We start from the raw sequence: 23,304 nt of genomic DNA on the forward strand, positions 1-23,304 counted from the left end.
AGGACATTTCTAAGCAAAATAGGCTGTGTCATCCTGTTAAGATAATTGTTTCCATTGACACTCTGCATAAACATCTTACACAGGGCCATCAGAAAAAATTCAAGCCATAGCGTCTCTTCTTTGTAATACATAAAACGGCGCCTGGCCCAGTGCCCTCAACTCAGTTGAGGAGGTAAAGTTTGTTGATAATTAGGAAGACAAAGAAGGGGAAAAAGGGATAACAAACAGGTAAGAAAGTTGGAAGCATTCTTTAAGTATTTACAGAGACGTTGCAAATAAATTAATATTTTTTAAAAGGAATTTAATTCTTAGCAAGAATCTGGGTTAATTAAGAGAGTACACGATTTTAAGGAAAGATTCAGCAAACACTGCAACTTAAAATGAGTTGGCTTTTTTTTCCCCAGAATAATTTTAAAACATCTGACATTTGGTTACAGTGTTTTAGAATGTTAGAAATCGGTACCATTTGGTTGGGAAAAATCAAGCTCCTCCAAAGTCTCACATAATCAATACCCTATAAATACAATGTTTATCTGATTATATTTCACTTGGATAAGAAGTGCTGTTTCTTTTGACACCAATAGAGTATTTATGTCTATACCTTATTAAATTCCCTCTCTACTCAGTTTTTTTTTTAAATCAAGCTTTCATTTTGAATTAATCATGTAAGAGAGTTACAAACTCTGGGTCTCAACGTCCTCTTCTGTAAAATGAAGGGACTATGTTTTCAACTGACAAGCACTCTCTTTGACATTAGCAATGAAAAGATAATGATAACCCAGTCTTTGGATTCAAGGAGTTCGTAAGTGTAATGGAAGAGATTCATACAAACATAATTATGAATTAACATGCTAATCACACTGATAGAGCTGTGTATAGGTTATTATCATTAGAGCCTTCCATCTTGTTTGGGGGGAAGAGAAGTAAACCCAAGAAGGTATCTTAGATGGTACCCAAACTGACTCTTATAAAGGAGTTAATCAAGTGAAAGGCTGGTAGTTTTTCAAGCAGATGGAACAACATGACAAAGGTGAAAAGATAAGAAACAGTTGTGCTTATGAGTGTCATGCACTTTAGTGCTGCTGAACTGAAATATAAGTAAGGGAGTAGGTAGTACAATACAGGCTGGAGAAGAGGCCAGGGGTCAGGTCATAAACAGCCATACATGCCTTGTTTAGGAACTCTGGGTAGCCATTGATAGGCTTTAAACGAGGGAGCTGACACAGTCAGATTCTACACTTAGGTAGGTAACTCCAGCAGCTTCATGAAGAATGGATTTGAGGAGTGAAAATGAAAGGCATAAAAAATAATTAGGAGATTGTTTTGATAACCTTGAAATACAACAGAACAGATAAGTAGTAACTGGGATAGAGATAAGAGGATGGATAGGTAGCAGGCAGGTAGTTAAGATGAAAAGGATGGGTTTGAGAAATATTTAGGAGGAAAAGTCCCTGCAACTGCAACTGGTTATGTATCTAAGGCATACAGCATTTGTGCCAGCGATACGATGAGCATGGATGAATTCACCCAGGTAAGGTGTATAAAAAGCAGTGTCCTAAGAACAGAAGCCTCAGGGACACCAAATTTAGCGAAAAGAAAAGAAAGCCGCAAAAGAGACAGAAAAAAAAATGTTAAGAGAGTACAGCCTTTGAAGAAGAAAGAATTTTAGAGAGGATGTGATCAACATTACCAAACGCAGCAGGAAGAACCAGTTGGTTAAGGGCTGTAAAGGTCTACTGATCTTCCCTGGTGACCTAAGTGAATACTGTTTTAGCAGTGCAGCAAAGCAGGTAATGGTGGATTGAGGAATGAACGAGAGATGACGAAATAAGGACACAATTCCTTCTAAATCATTCTTTCAAGGAATCTGGATGGAAAAGAGAGAAAAAATAGATTGGAAATAGCTGGAATGAGAATAGAGAAGACACTCTCATTCTCTCTTTCCTTCTCTCAGATAGGAGAGATGGAACATGTTTTTAGGCTAAGATTGTTAGGAAAAGGATAAAGCAGAGGAAAGGTAGATGAGTCATGAAACAAAGTCCCACAGAAAAGATGGTGTTAAGGGCATAGGAAGATGAAAGACCTTTGAATAAGATGGCAACCCATTATCTGAGTCCAAAGGGAGGGAAATGAGGATGAGTGTGAATATAGATAAATTGATTGCAAAAGCAACAACTAGAGATTAATGGTGACAGAGAGCAATGAAGGAGGTTTAAAGGGAATGGAACTTTCACTCAAGAGTGGAAAAACAACAGGTCTATATGTAGAAATGGGAAACTAGAAGAATAATCTCTCATTCACACTGTGCAGTCTGTGAAAGAATGCATGGGTACCACTAGAGAAGGCTGCAGGGTGAGCAGTATCCTCAGAACTCAATGACAAGGAGGCAAAGAAAACAGTCTGCCCCACAGTAAAAGTTGTAGGGTCACTTACATTGGCTAAGAGGGCTAGAAGAAGTGAAAAGGTACAGAGTAAATGAAACAATGAGGGGAAAAGGTTGAGAGGTAGGAAGCAGTGGAGAAAGCAGGTGGAAAGAGTAGGGAGAAAGTACGTAACTTTATTCAGTAATCAAACATTTAATCTTCTAGAAGGTGGGATGCATGGCTGGGAAGAGCCAGAAATGACAATGTCTGACCAGGCCTCAGGAAGAAATGGTGAAGGCTGCCATGAGGTTTGCAAAAGGGCAGAGAGGCTCTGTTTGAATGTGGGTGATCTCAAGGCATCTGGAGCAGCAGATGGTTAAGGCGAGAGCTTCCAGGAGGTTTGGTTAGATTTTCTGAAGTCCCTTCTAATTCTCAAGTTTTAGGATTTCATGACCATGAAAATCATTGAATCACAGACTGAAGGTAATTGGAAGATGATCTGACATTTAAGAAAACACAAAAGCGTCAAAGAAAAAAGAACTACAAATTGTAAAACACTCTAGGGACTAAACTGTCACTTAACATTAAGTACTAAGCGTTATAATGTACACTTAAGAAGGAAGTTCAGGCAAAAATACTATAAATTATTAATTCTCAAGTCAAATAATCCCTTCAGCAATCTCATCATTAGTAAAAACTTTCATCATGACTATATATCCACTTGGCTCTTAAGAAGTCACTATTGACTAAAAGACTAATCTAAATTTATTTTAGTATATGTTTTTATAAATATATGAGTAGAATGTATCCTTTCCAAGTGCTAGCTGAATGTTAGCAGTGTCGAGTTCCACCAGTCATCTAAATTGGAGGATGGGGGGTTCTACAGGCAGCTGAGAGCTTCTGAAAGTTTGGAATATGTACATATACCTCCTTTTGGGGGTATGTTTGTTCCCACTTTCTAACCAAATTATGAGTCCTTCATGGGAAGTGTAATATCTCTTACTTCTCCCTTAGGGTATTCAGTAAAAGCTTGTTGAACTAAACTAAATTATGTTTCATAGAACATTCTGTGATAAAACATAGCCACAAAGGAAAAGCGACAGATTAACACACAAAAGCTTCTAATTTAAACCACTGGAAAAGCTTTGCACAAATACGTGCAAATATGTGCAGACCCTGGGACTCCTCCATACACAGATTAACTGAAGTGGATCCTGATAGTCTTTACACAGAGTTCACTAATCACCTGTTAACTTTTCATTTCTACTTCAGACCATTAATCATATTTGTGTACAACTTTTCACGTGAACATTTCATTCCAGTGAATTAGAGACTTTTCTATGTTTTATAAAAGGAGAAACTGAGTTTCAGAGAGATTAAGTGCCTTGTTCAAATTTATGTGTAAAGTAAGTAGGATTAGAAACTAATTTCCTCAGTTTATAAATTAAGATGGCTTGGGGAGATGGAGGGAGGGAGGAATGAACAGATGGAGCACAAGGGATTTTTAGGGCAATGAAGTTATTCTGTATGATACTATAGTGGTGGCTATATGTCATTATGCATTTGTCAAAACCCACAGAATGTACAACATCAAGAGTGAACCCTAATGTAAACTATGGACTTTGGTTGGTAATAATGCGCCCATGTTGGTTCATCAACTGTACCAAATACGCCACACTCATGAGGGATGTTGAGGATAGGGGAGTATATATGTGTGGGTGGGGAGGGCTATGTGGGAACTCTGTATTTTCTGCTCAATTCTGCTGTAAGCCTGAAATTGCTCTAAAAAAATAGCCTATTAGTGGAAAACAAAATGATTGCTTAATTTACACAAGATTCCCTTTTATTTGTACGTATAACCTATCTGCTTTTAAAAAGAATGCAATACTATTATATATAAAATATACTTTATATATAAAACAAGGTCCTACTGTATAGCCCAGGGAACTGAATTCAATATCTTGTAATAACCTATAGTGAAAAAGAATACATTTATATAATATATATGTGACTGAATCACTATGCTGTACACAAGAAACTAATACAACATTGTAAATCAACTATATACTTCAATTTAAAAAAAGAATGCTTGGTACAGTTTTTCAGAACAGTGCTGTAAGATTCACAGTGGATATAGCAAATATAGTATGGGCAATTTAGGGTAATTTTGTTTTATATAGCAAAAAGAACATAACAGTGAATATAGTGTTTCTGGTCATAATACTCATTAGTATGTGAAACAAACAGTCTATTATTGCTATTTTTCTGACAAAGCATTTAAATATTTAAACTTCTCAAAAATTACCCCCAACTCAAAGAAATCTATAATAAAAAAGAGAAACATTTTTATTCAATAAAACTTATTAGAGAAAAATATTATTTCTTATAAATGAATAATTGGAACTTTGGTAAAAATATGAATTAATTTTGAGAGGAAGGATAAAGTTCCCTTTTGGAAAGTGCCAAATACTGAGTTTATATCAAATAATTAGTTTAATGTATGTATATTTATCAAAGCCAGAATATCACTATCCTTTATTGCTGGTAGACTATTCTAAAAATTCCAACCTATCCCTTTCAGTGAAAAAAACAAAACAAAACAGCAAGAGTATTAATGATTAAAAACATTTAAATTTGGGACTACCTCTCTTTACATTATGCACTGGCTTATAATTCCCATTCTACGGAAACAAAGATTCACTCCTTGTGTAACACACTGAAAATTTACCTCAAAATTAATCATAGTATAATACTTACAAATAAGGAGTATTCCATATTCGCCTCAAATGCACAATTAAACAAATAATTTTCCCCCTAAATCTGTTAATTTTGTTTGTTGTCAAATTGCTAACTTAAATATTTCTCTTAAAAATAATTCTGATTGGTATAATTTTTTGAGCATCATTTTGGCAGTATCCAGTAATTCCAATTCTAAAGGCCTGTGGAAATACTTACACTATTGCTCAATATACATCCTAGAAATATTAACTGCAGTATTATTTATATGTAGAAAAACTGGAGACTCCATCATGTCCAACAAAAGAGGACTTTAATAAATTATGGTATATTCATACTATAGAACATTATGAAAAAATGAAAAAGAATAAAGCTGATCCATAATTACCAATATCAGATCATGTACTACTGAATGAAAAATGTAAATTATAGTATATATGATCCATTTCCCCACCAAAGCAAAGAACTCTACATGGGTGCATATGAGTGGCTGCATGTGTGTGTGTTTAAACGTATATTTTAAAAGGTCTACAGGGAAACACACTGATTATTCTGACAGACTGAAGAAGAGGAAAAAATGAGAGCTTTATTTTTATATACTTCTACATGTTTGACTTTTTGTGTTTTAAAGAGGGAGCATGCAATGTTAATTTTCTGATTGTAATAACTGTAGATAACTATTCAAAAAATTACCGCTGGGGAAAGTGTACCTAGGACTTCTCTCAATCGTATTTGTAACTTCCTGTGAGTCTGTAATTACTTAAAAAAAGAACTGTGAGCATGTACCATTTTTGTAATTACTATGGTGTTTGACTTTTTCCCCTGGTTTTCAATAAATTGTTTAGAAGGTAATTTTCCAAACTGCTAAACAGCTCTAACCTTTACCCTTAAAATAATCACAAAAATCTATTAGTTCAAAATTTATATCAATAACTGAAGGTATGAACGTAAATTACATACTTAGCTAAGCACATAAGCTGTAAGGCACCAAAATTATGACACTGGAACACAAAAGGACAAAAAGGCAAAAGTCATTTACATACAGCCTAATCCTTTATAATCTAAGCTCTCCCAAAGGGCAGCATACTTTCCTAATATCTGGACCTTAAAGGTAAACTTTGTGAGATGTCTGATCTTGTTATATTCAGGAATAAACCCCAAAACATCTTCCTTTAATTCTTTGGCACTTCAAATGAATTTAGGATTGTCTAAGGAAAAAATGCTTGCTGGAGGAGCTGTGTGAACAAGCTTGTTGTCCTGCTACTGTATCTAGTCAAGCATTTGGATACTACATCTTTGGCAAATCCCATTAATACTTTAAGAAGTCAAAGACTTTAAAACTTCTAAAGAAAGTTCCTGTGAAGTAGTCACAGGGGCAAGTTTAAGCAAGCAGAGTGTGTATGCAATAAAGTAACAAATATAATGCAAACAAAAGAAGATTTGTTTAATTATAGTGGAAATAATTGTTATTTAAAAGTGCCTTCTTCCTCATCATAAAAGAATAAACTGGACTAGTGGCAAAAGAATTGTATGTTATGATGCCTTAAGATTAGTAATAGAAGACAGAGATTTCAAAGTCAAGTTTTGGCAGACGCCCAGTCTCCAAGGCAAGAATTATGGCCTAACAATTCCTTCATAACTTCTATGGCTTGTTTATGGCCCTTTAGTTAGAATCCAAAGTTGTTCAGTTTGAGTTAAATACAAGTATATATTTATCAGGGTTCTAGTATCTTTCTACGGTGAAGTGTATCTTTTCCTAAATTTTATAACCATTTGGGGATAGGTTAGAGAGAGACTGTCAGACAATGTATAAAAGAGTGGAAGAAATTAGTATGGAGGATAATGAGATCAGGAGGTGGGTTCCCAGGGTACTTCCCTTATTATGCAATGTTGCTGGAAGGAACTATGCTCCTCATAGTTGAACATGACATAGATTTGGCACACCAGCCTTGACATCACCCTGATGAAGTAGGGTATGTACAAAGAGATGGTAAGTGCTTACTCAATCAACTAATGACACCTGCAATGCAAGCTTCACACAATTCACTAATTTTCCCAACAAAGATTAAGCATGCCATGAAAAAGTTCTCTCCCAGAAGCAAACTATACACCATCTTTCCTCACAGATTTCATTAAATCATTAAAATGTATAGTTGAAATAGTTCAGGAAACAGTTTCCCAACATCACACAGTAGCTATTAAGAGAAGCAGGAATCCATCCTTTTTCCTGATTTCCTACACAACAGTGTCCTCCTCAACACACCATTTGGATTTTTCAGTGGCTTTCTTTTTACACTGCTTAATTTCCATCCTTGTAGCCAAGATATCTTTCTGAATCTAATGGTCTTTATCTTCAACTTTATCTTCTTTGATACCAACTAACTCATCTCTCAAATTGTCTACTGTTCAATTCTGTTTCCCCAGTAGCTGGCTACAGAAGGCACTCAATAAATATTTGATGAATAAATGAATTACTAAATGAAGCAATAAATGAAAATCCATACATATGTAATGCCTTTTACTACAAACAGCTTTAGGATTCCACTAACAAATAATTTATTTATACACTGTCTTGTTCCAAAGGTGTTTTAAGGCTACTTACAAAAATATATGCAAGATAAATACAATTTAATAACTGAGAAAAGTCAGGGCCAAGAGAAAGTGAAGGTAAGAGAGAAGATAAGGTTATTATATGAAATGCATGTGACGGTTTTCTATATAGCTGAGTATTCTAGCTCCATAATAAAGAAGAAAACACAATTAGTTACATAACTCATGGTATTCCTGAGATAAGAACAAACCAGTTTCTCTGGATAAATTCAACTATTCTAATGCTGAAAACAGAAACTTCTGAGTTCCCATGAGGAAGCCACAGTGAAATACAGTGAACCATGGCATCAGTAATTAAGTAACAGCAATCAACCATCTGTACCCTAGGCTACCAAAATAACCATCTAACTATTCTTCCTAATTCCAATTTTGCCCCTTTTCAATCTATTCTCCTCAGAACAGCTAGTGTAATCTTTTAAAAATGCAAACCAGAGGATGATACTAATCGCCTAAAACCCTTAAATGGTTGCCCATCAAACTTAACAAGGCCCTCACAGTCCTGACTTGGCTCTGATCACCTTCCCAATTTCATTTGCACCTCTCTCCCCCTTGCTCACTACACTACAGCCATACTTTCCCTTCCTTGACAGCACCTTAGGACTTTGCGCTTGTTCTTCCCTCTGCCTGGAATACTATTACTTCCCCATATCTCCCAATTTCATTAGGGTATCTATTTCTATTCCTTAAAGAGGTTTACATTGACAACCCAATCTGAAGTGGTCCACCTAACTTACAGTCACTAGTCATGTTAACCTGTTTTTTTTTTTTAACTCACAGGATTTAAATGTATTTGAAATTCTATTTAAAGCCTTTTGAAATTATCATTGTTTCTTGTGGATCTCCCTCCAACAAACCAAGTTATGAGAGCAGGGATCTTGCTTATCTCGTTCCCAACTGTTTCCTGAACACTTAAAACAGTACCCAGAGCAGGTGCTCAAATATTTAATAAATAAAGACATATCCGGAAATGGGATAGCTCTTGGTGATCTGGCTTCATCTGGAAAGCTTTCAGTTTCCCTAGAGCAGTGGTGGTTAGATAACTGTTGTTAGGTTATATATGATGCCTTTGAGAGTCTGTTGAAAACACTGTACCCTCTTCTCAGAAATATGCACATGCAGACAAAATTTTGCATAAACTTCCTAAAACCAATCCATGACCCCCAGGTTAGAATCCCTGATCTAAAAACATGTAAGGACCTTTATGCAATGCAATTTATGTTATAACCAATTTCCGCCCATGGAGTTCAACGTTGAGGGAATAAAAAAGTTAATAAAAAGCTGCACATCATTCCTAACAGATTTCTCTACAAGGTGGTAGAATATAAAAGTAGTCAAATGAGTAATACTCATGGCTAATGGCTGCCTAGTCTCCTCATGTAGCACTTTGTATTGAGAAGCCCAGATCTGGAATTTATCATGAAAGAAAATGGCATACATGTTGATGACACATTAAGTAAGAAAACAGACCTGTGAAGGGAGGAGTAGTTTTATGGGGTTGCCTCTCTAAAAAATGGCATATAATATACTCTTGCTCCAACTATATGAGCTCAGACTGGATCAGGATATGGAAAGCCAAGTTCCAACAACTGAAAAAGTAAAACAAACAAACAAACAAACAAACAAACAAAACCTAAAAACAATTAGCTTAATATTCAGAATGATCCATGGACTCTTCTGGGAAGCAGAAAATCTTCCCTGGGTACCATTAATAAAAAGATGCATGTGTAGGGTCACAAAATGACTTTTAAAAAATATATTCTTCAAATTATGTCAGATCAAAGAAGTGATAGAAGGTAAAAGAGTTTATTTAGGTGTACCACCCCTCATTTGCCTGCTGGGGAGGACTTGGTGACAGGTAAAAGAGACCAACTGCACAAAGCAGCCTTTGTTTCCCTATCCCTTCTCTTTTCGTATCTGAAGGTGCTTACAGCTAAGAACGTGTAAAGTAAACCATCTGTGCAAAAACTTTTTATAAGTTCTAAAGGACTTAGAAGTTTTTTCATCACTTTTAGTACTACTAAATAGTAATACTATTTTCTTTGTGGAAGTTTTGTCTTTGTTTTAAGGTTCTTATTTTGGAAAGTATTAGATTTTCTGTCTTCAGGAAAGGTACAATTATCTTGAAAAAAAATCACTTCAAATGCATTTGATACTAGGAGACACTTTACAGCAAACAAAATACAGAACTTACCGTGATCATCTTATCAAAACATGTCTCTTTCAAAATTTTCTCATCTCATTTACAGTGTATTAGTAAGTGGGGCAGGGGATGGGGGGAAAGGTAATGAATATATTCTTTATTTGTCTCCAAGTATGCATACTGTGGCTCAATAACAATAGCCCTGGTGATTTACTAAGGAATCTGACAACTGTTAGGATTTGAACTCCCTATGAGCTGGTATTTTAATTTCCCACTTAAATCTCTTCATTCTTCACAAGCAATCTTGTGTTACCATTTCATGCTTCTTAAAAACAAGTTATTCTGTATGACTGACTGACTAGTTTACTGATTCTAAGTAGCATTAATCCTCTAGTAATTATCATCCTTCATAAAATCATCTGAATGTTTTAAAAAAAGGAAGTTCAACAAATTATTTTTGAAAACTTTCTATTATTTTTCATCATTTTTGTATTTTTACATCTTAATATTTAAATTTCATCTATCTACTGAAAGGATTACCTATTTGCTATCACAGTCCTCTGTTTTAACATAGTTCAAAGAATCCATAGATTAACGCAATGCTGTAGTGGCTCAGATAAATCAGTGTTTTCAAACTGTGTGCCACTGAATACTGCTTTGTAGGACAGTAAGAGATTTTCATATGTGAAAAGTCTTCAGTCCTGGGGGGAGGGTATAGCTCCATGGTAGAGTGCATGCTCAGCATGCGTGAGGTCATGGGTTCGATCCTCAGTACCTCCAGTTAAATAAAAAGAAAGAAAGAAACCTAATTACTTGCCCCCCCAAACAACAACAACAAAAGTCTTCCATACTCAGACAGGTTTGAGGACGAGGAGGGATATACCTTTACTACAGGACTTCTCAAAGTCTTTAGTGTGCTAATGAAATTATGAATTTACAAGAGAGGGACACAATATGCAGGATTTCCTAAAATTATCTGACCATAATTTACTTTCTTCATGATTAACTATTCCAAACAACAGTAGTTTAGGAAATGCTGCTTTATTTAAGTTCTGTTTTATATTAAGTCATTGCTGATCACTCAGTTAAGATGTATACTGCCTTTGTCTAAATTCTTATAATTCCTTTATCCAAAATATTTCTTTATATATAAAAGAAAAAGCAGTTGGTTTTGGAGCAATGACATTTCTTAGAAATAGCTTTTATTATTTTAGTATCCCAAGATAAATCAAGAAATATTTGTATTGGTTACACTTTTACTTAAGAAGGAAGAGGAACGTGTCATGTATTTTTAGAAATACTCTCAACAAAAATAATGGAAATAAAAAATTTACTGCTTTTAAAGAATGTTTGTTTATATGGAACATTAATTTATGTGGAATATCCCAATTCCTAATAAGGTGTTTCTGTACACCAAAAAAATGTTTTTGAATATAGCTGAATAATTTGCATTCACGTATACAACATTTACTGACTGTTTACTATGTGCTAGGAATAGGATTAGCAATGGATGTACAGCAGTGAACAAAAAAGGCACGATTCTTGTCTTCATGGGATTGTAGCTTAGCTTTTTTTATGTTGCCTGTATTATTATGAATACTTACTCTGGACTTGCTTTATTTTTTAAAATACCTTTGATGTGGTGAGGGTATAGTTAGGTCGATATTTTAAAACCTCAACCCTACAACTAATTTGTTAATGAGGAATAGCATGACCCATGAAATGTAAGCACATGGTTAACTGAGGCACAATAGAGCCCATTTTACTTGTATATTAGAAACATGAATCATTTATGCCTCAAAGTCTTGTGTTTTACAATTACTTTACATTAAAATGCCATGAGATCCAATTCTCTTCAACAAATGGTGCTGGGTCAATTGGATAACCATATGGAACAAAATGAATCTTGAACCTTACACCGCATACCATGCACAAAAATCAATTCCAGATGGATTGTAAACCTAAATGTGAATGGTAAAACAATAAAACTTTTAGAAGAAAATATAATTTCAGTGGTAGGCAAAGACTTCTTAAACAGGACATTAAAGGGAACTGACCATGAAGGGAAAAATAATGAAATGGATTTCATTAAAATTATTAACTTCTATTCATCAAAAGCCACCACTAAGAGTGAACAGACATGCCACAGAGCAGAAGATATCTGCAGTACATACAGCTGACAAAGAACTCATATTCAGAATACACGAGAACTTCTACAAATCAATAAGAAGTAGACAATCCACTAGAAACAAATGGCAGAAAACCTGAAAAGGTTACTCACAAAAGAGGATGTTCAAATAGACAACAGATGAATGAAAAGAAGTTCAAGTTTATAAGTCATCAAGGAAATGTAGATTAAGACTACAAGGTAAAACTACTGTATACCCACTGGAATGGCTGAAAAGGAAGAGACAAATAATAATCAAATGATGACAAGGATGCAGAGCAACAAGAATTCTTCCACACTGCTGCCTGAAGTATGAAGAAATACTCTTGCTTTCGAAAACAGCTTCACAGTATCTATGAAAACTGATCATATATCTACCCCCTCTGTTTCAGCAATTACACTCCTAGGTAAATACCTCAAAAAAAAGTGTGCATATGTTCACCAAAAAACATGCAAAAGAATGTCATGCTAGCACAATCTGTAACATAAAGCTGGAATCAATTTATGTTCATCAACAGCAGAATGTATAAATTATGGTGTATTTATATAATGGCAGACTACACAGCAAAGGGAATGAAGGAACCATAGCCACATGCAATATGGATAAATTTCACAAACATAATATTGAGCAAAAGAAGGCAGAACCAAAAAGTTAATATTGCATGATTCCATGTTTACACAGTTTAAAGTTAGATAAAATTTATCTGTGGTGTTAAAAGTCATCACAGTTGTTATCCTTTGAGAGGGAGAAGTGCAGTGAGGGGTGGGGGTCTCTTTTGAGGTACTTACTGGTCAAGTTCTTGTTCTCAATTTGGGTGTTACAGAGATGTATTCACTTTGTCAAAAATCAGCAACAGTATCCTTATGATTTGCCTGAATGTATGTCATACTTCAATAACACATTTATTTGAAAAATGCTATGAGATCCAAATATATTCTGCACAATACAAATTCTCTCTCGAATTCTCTACACATAGTTCAGAGGAATTAGCACTCCTCTTTTCCCTAGTTTACCCAAAGCAAAATACTTGAAAATGGGATCTAATCCTAGATAGAGAAAGAAAAATTGTAATTTTTATGGTATAGGACTGTAATAGGCAGAAGACAACAGAAGAAGAAAAGAACTCAGTTACAGGCTAATAAGAATCACATACTTGATTTTCTCTACAAAGGTATACCCCTCTAAGGCTTTAGACTAAATATTCCCAGATTTTTTAAAGGCTTTTCAGATGACAAGGGATCTGTCCCTCACTGCCCTTGTAATTCTCTCTTACGTGCTCTCCAATTTGTGAGCATCCACACCATCACACAATACTCAAGGCACGGTCTTAACCCCAAAGCACAGCGCTCTAACCAGATACCACACGTTCATGAACACAGTCTAAGAATTCCCAGCATATTGTTGGTTCATTTGGAGGTTAACTAAAACAACCAGATCTTTTTCATAATATAAGTCAGATTTCCTACATCCTGTATTTTTAAAAATTTTACTTTAAAAAAGTTACGTACAGCACTTAGTATTTTCCTTGCTAAATTTAACTTTGTTGGCTTTGGCTTATCACTCAAGCCTACTGAGAGCACTTTGATTCTGTCTTCTATCATCTTAGGTAACTCTCCTAGCTTTGTATAATCTATACATATAATTCATATTTCTTCTATGTATTTATCCAAGTTATTAGTTTAAAAATATGTTGATCCTAAACTGTCAAAGACAGACATCTAGAGGGTGCTGCCAGAATCTTGACTTAAAGCAGCATTTCACAAAGTATGTTTCATGTAATACAACCCAAAATTAGTAAGGGAGATGTTCTGTGATGAGTTTAGGTAATGCTGGGTTACTGCACAATTTCTTAGTCCTTACAATTCTAATGCACATGGTAAGTCTCTAAGAGGGGATTAGAGTATAAAGTGTTTCCCAAACTTACCTGACTTGGAAGCTTTTTTAAAGAAATTTCTTTTCTCATCTTGAGAAATCAGTGTTCCTAGAAAGACATTTTGGGAAAAACTGCTCTAGGGTAATAATGACAGATTAGCCAACATTCTTTGGGCAAGAGATTGTTTTATTAGCTTCAAACCCACCTAACTGCATTATTACCTAACCTACTTCAGCCTCTCCATATTGTCTAAAAGATTATCAAGATACTGTCAATTGCAGCAATAATATCTTGCCAGTCTAACTTATCACAAAGTGAAACAGGACCGAGTAAAGAGGATTTAGCATTAGGATTATTAGTGAGCCATGGATGTTCAGTCTACTGTGAGAATTATGCTCAATAAGAAGCTATGAAGGTGCAGATTTTTTTTTAACTTTCCCATTAAATTGGCTACATTTAAAAAGTTTTGGTAATTAAAAACTAATCTGTAGTTTCCTGGAAAATTCATCTATATGAACCACCTCATTTTCCAGTGATATTTAGTGAAATCTTGCTATGTATTAAGAATGAGTTATTTTAAAAAGTATCACTGAATAATGTATACTACAGAGTCATAATAAAAAGTTCAAAATTTTTAAGGTTTTCATACATTGTCAAAAGAATTTCACATATTTTGAAATCCTTTTGAAAAGGTTATATTTAACTAAAGAGATGGTGTTTATAAATATATACTTAAGTATATAAAAGTCCTTCATCATTTGTGACCTAATTTCAGAACGGGGGGTAGAAGGATGAGAGGCTTTACTTATAAAAGAAAGTATACACTGACAAATCATGTTCAAACGTCACAGTTAAAATTGAGTGAGGCAGTACATTCACATAATGCAGTACCAGTACTGCTAATCCTCCACATTGTCTATTACGGCAGTAGGCCTCAAATGTTGTTGAGATAACTGGCTTCCATTAGCAAGCATGTGATTGGCAGGATGATAAAGTCTTTTCACTCACAGGTCAGCTATTTCCTTTTCTTAGAAGTGGGCAATTCTGATGATCCATCTTTTAGCTACAGTCTCTCATTGAGTCCCAATTCTCTTGCCTTCAGCTTTGATATGGTTCTAACTTTCCTCTTGTATCAGCTCATACTTGTCATCAACTCCTCTATTCAGAACAGCAAATATCAGGAGTTTGACCTCAGGGCAAAGTCCGGGTGGGCAGGTAAAATTTGACCACTGGACCTACTTCCTAATCTTTCATACCCAGCAATTCATGAAGCAGTATCAAATTCAAACTAAAAAACAGAAGCATGACCCCTTATAAGCACTATGAAAAGGGCTCTTTTGCCTTTCTAAGTACGCTTGAAAAGAACTGTCAGCTGCCCTATTAAGACAGAAATGGATCACAGACCAGAAAAAAAAAGAAGGAAAAGTGCAGAAATCCAACTGATATGTAAATAAAAGTGCTAGCACCCTCTTTATGTTTGGTGATATACAACTTCACATAAAAGTGTTAAAATAATATGCTATTAAATATCTTTATGAAGTCAGGAACATAAAAACACTACTGAAACTTTAAGGCACCCTTATTTAAATAATCACTGCTAACTGATACAAAAAAATTGTATCACCTCATATAAGACTTAAAGTTTCAAGACTAATTTTATTTTTGGCCAATTCCCATGCTTGGTATTTCACCACTAAACTGTTTGTAAGCTAATTTGAAAAACAAATATAGGTGAAAAATAACTATTGTCATCAAGTTCTTAAAACCAGGCCTCTGAAATCATAAAATTCAAATTATATCCCAGTAGTCCAGGAGCTAAAGACAAGAATTAGCTGCATCTTCTTGTTTTAGAATACAAAAATACAAGATGGTGTGATTTAATTTTAACATTAATAATCAGGGAAACTAATTTTAAGCCCCCTTTAAGACTAGAAAAATTAGTACATAAAATTAGCTCATCAAAATTTTCTATCCACTACTCACTTCCACTGCATACTATCATACTTTAAAATTATATTTTATATTAATTAGCTATTTCTATGTAAATCTTTTAACAGTTCTTTATATTTATTTCAGAGTTTTAAATGTTTCATAATAGACTTTTTTATTCACTTAAAATCTCTTAAAGAAATTACCTTGATGAAGAAATGTCAATCAGGACTTAATGCCTCTAAGAGCACACACTTGATAAGTAAATTCAACCAAAAAGATTTGAGATGTTTATTAATGTTTATAAGTATGCCTTCATAACAATTCCCTAGTGAGCTATATGCCTATAAAGAGGACTTCTTTGCTGTCAAATGATGATTGTCTTTGAAGGAAGAAAATACCTGGGCTCAGAGATTTAATCTGCTTTGAATGAACCACTTATCTGGACAAATCAAAGAACATGATCTTTACCAACAGCTTTATAAATTATGTGAACCTATCCACAATCCCACAATCCCATGAGATTACCAACTAGTTAACAGCATAAAAATTCATACAAAACTGAGAAAACAGCACACAATAAATTTCAATTTTTCTGTGAACATATTTATATATGGAGGGGAAGGGTAAAACTCAAGTGGTAGAGCGCATGCCTAGCATGCACAAGGTCCTGGGTTCAATCCCCAGAACCTTCTCTAAAAATAAATAAGTCAGCCTAATTCCCTCCTCCTTCCATGGAAAAAAAAAAAAAAAAAGGTATATATAATAGAAGCTATCTTCAAATCACATACTTTTTGGATGGGAGAACATAATCATGTAAGTGGCCATAACCTAATTTGGAAATGAATATACAGTCAAACCTATTTCCAACTTGCTAAAGGACTCAGTTTTTTATATTAGATCATCTTGTTCAGGGCAATAGGACAGCAACAGAGATAACTCCTTCTTAAGAAAATGGATCTCTCTTCAATAGTAAGAATATCTTCTGGTAATGAAATCAAGTTCAGAATCCACTTTCTTCATTTTCTACTATCTTCCCCAACTTGGTAAAGCTAACCATCTGTAGATCTAGGTCATCCATAATAGTGTTCCTTGTTTGCCACAATACATGAGCACTGATTGTAAGCAGAAATAAATGTGAAAACATTTTATATACTCTGTGCTTTACAGATATAGTTGGGAGACAGGAATGGCTTTTTCAATTTCCTTCCAAACTTGACTTGAAATACCATTTATTTCCACATGATTCACTGTGTTTTAAGTATTCCTAACTAATTTGTGAGTGTTTTGCTTCTCTAAAGGATTGTTAAGCTCCATAAGGATGAAACTATCTCTTATGTTACCTTTGTTTCTATTTCAACCACATCTCCCCTCTCCAAATAATCAGTCCCTAGTATTTCATAAATACTTATTGAACATTGGCTTGGAATTAGCAAAACCAGCTCTGTGTTCAAATATTTACTGAAATCAGAGCTCCTTAAACTGCTCAAATTGGTCCTGTTTCAAACATCACTGTGGAAGAGTCTATTCATACCAATCAATGGTGGAGCCCCATCTTCGGTCATCTCCATCCCCCAAAGGGAATGGGACCATTAATAGACTGATATCACAGTGGCTTTCTTTTAATTCCATCTCCATTTGGTTCTTCTTGCCAAGGGCATCAGTCACTCCTGTTGTCAGTCCTAGCACTCCTGAGCCCTCTAACTTGGATCCACCCCTCCTCCACACTCTTGTGCCTCTCAGCTTTATTAAGCTCCTTAATCCTAGGATTAAGAAAGAAAAAGGAGGAGGAGGGAGGGGGAAGAAAGGAATAAGAAGAAAAATTATGAGGGATATGGAAAAGGGTAATAGGAAGAAAATAAAGAAAATGATAATAGAGAAGTTAAAGAGTAGTAAAAAGAATAGAAGAGATTTTTAAATTATCATACTTGTTACTACACTTAGAGTTATGTGACCAGAAAAGAATTATGTAAATGTGTAATTACCTTTTTAAAATTAGCCTTATCCTTCTTTCTGGAGGCATACAGAAAAATTATAAAAACAGCATTCTTTACCACTGACAACATTTTAAACAAGGGGCTCCTTTCTAGGTTATAATAATTTACATTTAACTTGGATCCTAACATTAAGGTTATACTATCAATTTTCATATGTGACCATGAAATCATTAAGAAATAACTTAAATTTCAAGTACTATTAAGCCAAAGTGTTAAGTTTTTATTTAGTCATGTGTTTGGCAGGTAATGATTAAGTTAAACATTCAACGATAAGAATGCCCCATGAAGTTGAGAAACTGAATGGATATAGGCTCAGAGAGGAGGACCAAATACATAGCTATTAAAGAAGCAATTTTCTAAAGAAAAGTTGTTTCAAGGCAAGCAAGCATTCCTGCAGCATTAAAAAAAAAAAATAGGCAAGATGCAGAAGGTAACAAATGAGAAGTACATTATTACACCTTACTTGTCTGAGGTCAATGAATGCTAGCTGCAGGGTATCCCCCTGGAATCCTGGCACAGGCTCAGAGCTGGCAAACACTATTGAAAAAAAAAAAGAATAAAAACAAGATTGCAAAATATACAAGGGTTTAACTGCTAAATTAATTTCTACTCATTACAAGTATAATATTTACAAGTAATCATTTCAAATAAAGACTATTTAAACCTTCTATTTTCCCTACTGAGAAATGTTCTCCACACCCATTACCACAAATATTTTAATAATTTTAAACTTCCAATCTGCCGTTTAATTACTGTAATCCTTAATTACAATAAATTTTGAATGGTTAGCCTACAAAAGTTCAAGAGTAGTAATATACTTCAATCAAGAAAAGTTTTCTGACTCTTTTTAGCCTTAGGTGAATGATTATAGAAGCATTTTGAAACTATACCAATTGCATGGCTGTCAACATACTTCAAAACATCTGCTTTGTTACAGAATATGCTCTATAGAAATCCTACTTATAGCTAACAGCAATAATAGACGGTCATGTAAGAAGTCAGCTTTACCTGCAGACAACAGGTAAAATGTTCCAAGTAGCAAAATGAGGATGAGGCAGGAATGTCTTCTCATTTCTTTCAATTTTTTTTTCCATAACAGAATCCCACCTCTTTAAAAACTAAAATATCTTAAGACAAAATATATTTCTTAAGATTTCTTAAGACAGATTTCTTAATAGGTTAAAACAAAAAATATTTTGAAAGATTTTTTTCAACTTTTTTGTACTTAAAAAATTTAACACAAGTAACAATCTGAAGACAATCTGAACACTAGTTATTTTGAAAATGAAAGCCTTGTGGCTCATAAAAAAAGACCCTATCATTTTACACACAAGTTTCTCTGATACAAATAAGAATGCCTGCCACCACTCTCACTCCTCATTAATATATGAGTTTTCTTAGAGAATATTATAGACTTTCCACTTTTGAATTTATCTGAGGCAGTATTTTAGAAACCTTAAATTTTCAGCTATAGGCTGCAAATCTTGGAATAACAAAACAGACCTTGGAATAACAAAACAGACCTTGGAATAACAAAAATAAGTTTAGTGTATTAAATGTGAAATATACTTTAGCAAGGCTCAAAAGCAACAATTAAAAACAATAAATACATGAGAGCCTAGCACAGCTTTATTTATTTGGCATGTTTGGGGAAAGAAGAGTTCAAATTAAGTTTTGTTATTGATGTTTTTAAGATGATAATTTTTGCTTTAAGCATCAAAACTTTCTAAACACTTCTTTTTATTGAGCTATAGTCATTTTCCAAAACTTTTTAAAAATCATAACATTTTTAATAAAATTTTAAACTGCATCATAATACTTTCCTTGTCTTTTTTTTTTTTTTAGTATACAAAATACTACATAAATTTTTTTGATTCTTTCCATTGATCACCATTAAGAAGACTTTCTATTCTGCACAATAAATTCCCAGGGCTGCTACGTTAACAGCTGTTTTCTGTTACATTACATAGCTCAGAATGCTGTGCTGAGTTCTTGTGTCTAGCTTTTATAACTGTTCTGCCTTCTCTCTTGCAGTTTTAATGTAACTTCTTACTTTCTGCTTTCTCACTCATCTCTTACTATGTTATCTTTAATCTTCTTGAATGGTAAGTCAGCTAATAAATTACTTGAATTGTGTCTAAAGAGCAAATACAGCCTGAGCAAGGTCCTCTCCCACAAGTAAGGTGACTGAGTATCTTTTAGTTACTTAGAGTTACACCATTTCCCCCTCTTACTTCCTGATTCTCTGCTAGGCACTGGGTAGTTATGGCCATTAGATAGGTGACTGCATTCACCTTTCTTAGTCCTCCTATTTCCAGAAAACTAAGATTCATTGAGCAAATCTAACCATACTTTTCATTATTTAGTGTAATTTACTCACATCACTGTCTTTTCATACAATGAAAAGTGGAATACTTTCATATTGGGGCATCTCTATCACCTCCTATCATGGCCCAGATAACTGAGTTGCTTTTCTCTAGTAACATCAGATCTTAAATGAAAAAAAACAAGCAAAATTCTAATAGCTTAAAAATAAAGGCTTTTTTTTCCATCTAAAAAATACTTCTCTTAAGACTATCCAGCATATTGTGGGCTTTTTTGGCCAGTCTCAAGCTACTGTTTCCAAGTAACAGTTAACTATGACTGTCTAGTGGTCTCCAACCAAGGCTGTAAATGTTAGCTCAGCTTCTACCACCACCACATATACATATACAGACACACATAAATAAATACTTCCTATAACACAGAGAGACTTACTTTATACATCAGGCATAAAAATCAGCTCAATTTCAACTATACTTCAATTATTATCTATTTAATCTCCCAGAATTTTTCTGCACTGAAAATATTCTATCATTTTTCTTCCCCTTCTCAATTCCTGTGTAAGATACTATAGTTTAATAAGCCCCGTTGCCTGGCATTAAACCAAAGAGCTTAGTGTCAAAATTATAATAGTACCATAAATTTATACAGTACTTTATAGCTTACAAAGCACTTTCTCATATACCATCTTCTTTGATCATCACAATAACTTATCTGAATAAACAGCAGATGATGGATCACAAAATCTTGCAGCTAGAAGAGACACCCCTCTGAAATAGCTCCAAAAGTCCCCTGAGGCTCAGTTTAAGTCACCCAGTTCTTCATTTTATACGGCAGAAAAATTAAAAGTGAAGTGATTTGCCCAAGATCACAGAGCTAATTCAGATTTCCTGACATTCAAATCATCGATCCAGAATCTGATTAAGTATTCAGCCTCTCATCTTTTATCTCATCTCTCCTAAGAACCTAACCAACATGGAAGTGAAACTCACTAGTTTATAGCTCTCAGGTCCTTTTCGCAAATGTTTTTTAGGGATAGGAGGTTTCATATTTTTCCTTTTACTTCTTTAAAACTCAAATGCAGTCAATTCTGTTCTTTCTAACTTCTAAAATATCTTGAGTCTGAATCTGTCTCTACCTTAGTTTAAGCTATCATCATTTCTTGCTTGGATTACTGAAATATACACTCTTATCTGATCTCTCTGCTTCTTGTGTGCCGCATCTCTACTCACTTCTTCCAGTATAATTTACATAAGATGTAAATATGATTTGTGTCACTTCATAGTTTAACATCTTTCAATGGTTCCCCACCACCTTCACAATAAAGCAAGACAAATAAGGTCCTTTATAACCTGGTCTTTGTCTATCTCTCTAGCCTCATCTCTTAACCACATCTCTAGGGGCACCTAAAACTCCTTCCATTCCAAACTACCTGCACTTCCCTGTATATGCCACAGACTCTTTCCACAGTACCTCTGATCCTTCTGCTTGGAGCATCCTTCCTCTCCTTTTCTACTGGGTAACTCTTACTTATCCTTCCATTCAGTCACCATCTTCCATGAAAGACTTCCATTACCCTACAGGGTGGGTTAGGTTCCTCCTCTGGGATCTCACTGCAACTCCTATGCACAGCCTAACTACATTACCCATTTTGCTATCTTATAATTGTTTATCTGTCTGGGTCTTCCTACCAGACCATGAACTCCCTGATGGTAATACACTTCCATTTTTACATCCCTATCACCTAGTACAATGCCTGATACATAATGAGTAGTCAATGAAAGTTTCTTAAATGAATGAAGGAAAACTGAACAAATAAATTCTAAGGGGATGTCATCCAGTCCTGGTAAGTGATACATTACCTAGCTTACTGATTAGATCTACAATGATGCTGTCCAACAGAACTTTCTTCAATAATACAAATGTTCTATGTCTGAGCTGAACTCAATTTTTAGTTTTATTTAATTTTAACAGTCACATATTACTACTGGACAGTGGAAATCTAGAACATTCTGTGCATGTTTAGTGTATTTATTTCAAAATAATTGAGGGTGGGTGAGAATACTCCAAATGTTTCCTTCAGCTAAAACTAAATTGTGACTTCTTCCACTAAATAAGAAGCTCATGGGAAGTAGGATTTTTTTTTTCACCTTTATATATGCCATGCTTGGTATATAAGAAATATTCAGTGAATGTTTTGAATGAATGAATAATAATACAAATAACATATATATATTTCTTCTTATTTTTCGCTAGAACATGAAACTTAATAATAACAAATGATTCCAAGTTTTAAAATACTTTAAAGATTAGAGACGGAGGTGTCATCTTACTCGGAAGGTAAAAACTTTGTTATATCTGCCTAACTGGGAAGATATGGTTGAATTAATTTAAATGAAATTGAAAGCAAAAAATAATACATGCTGCATAAGCTGTGTATTATAATGATAAAAAAATCTTCCAAACTGGCAATCTATGAAGTTTTAAGAAAATAAATACACAGTATCTGTAGGTAAAAATGCAAATTACTTGTAAATATAACAAAACTTTAAGAAGGAAAATAGGCCCTTCCTGCCCTTGGGATCTATGCACAGATGTACAGGGCTTGTATCGGGGGAATGAAGATGGCTAAGAAGTTAGGCTGTAAGTATTTATTCTGGTATGAAAATATAAACCTCTGAAATTTAATGCAGAGGGAGTAAGTTCTTGAACAATCTTGTCCTAGGCAGACAGTTACCTTTCCTGTAAGGTAGAGAATGTGGATTATTTGGAAAACATCTACACAGGGTAGGAACAACTACCATGGGCTAGGGGGGCAGGAGAAGAAAGAGTATCTATGGAGCCATAAGAGCAATTGACCAAAAGATAGACAAAAGATTGAAAAGGAGAGTGAGGAGGGTGAGGAGGCTAGGCCAAATAAAGTCTCAGGACTTCACTTGTGGATAACAAGGCAAGGACATATAAAATGGAGTAATTCTGAAACGAAATAGATGACTAAATACAAACACCAATAGTATGCATACTGAAGATATTTCTCATAATTCCATTTCTTCCTAGATCTGAAGATTTAAAGTAGCCAGTTAGAACCCAGATTTTGGCCAGGCAACGTATTCTATGTGGACCAGATGCGTCATTAGAAGGGATGACGGAGAGCACCATCTAGTGG

General features: G+C 34.5%; 1 protein-coding gene across 5 annotated transcripts in view; it reads right to left on the reverse strand.

The window, feature by feature from the left end:
- EXOC6 (exocyst complex component 6) overlaps positions 1–23,304 on the reverse strand; it is a 181,812-nt gene that overhangs the window by 13,024 nt on the left and 145,484 nt on the right. For 4 of the 5 annotated variants that reach the window (XM_074373946.1, XM_074373947.1, XM_074373949.1 and 1 more), the window contains one exon: positions 18,280–18,353. In XM_074373946.1, the coding sequence (XP_074230047.1) occupies positions 18,280–18,353 (74 nt within the window). Of the gene's footprint in view, positions 1–13,941; positions 13,999–18,279; positions 18,354–23,304 lie in introns of all 5 variants that reach the window. The other variant, XM_074373948.1, reaches the window with a different exon arrangement.

The sequence above is a fragment of the Camelus bactrianus genome, chromosome 11, assembly GCF_048773025.1.
Source record: "Camelus bactrianus isolate YW-2024 breed Bactrian camel chromosome 11, ASM4877302v1, whole genome shotgun sequence".
NCBI lineage: Eukaryota > Metazoa > Chordata > Mammalia > Artiodactyla > Camelidae > Camelus > Camelus bactrianus.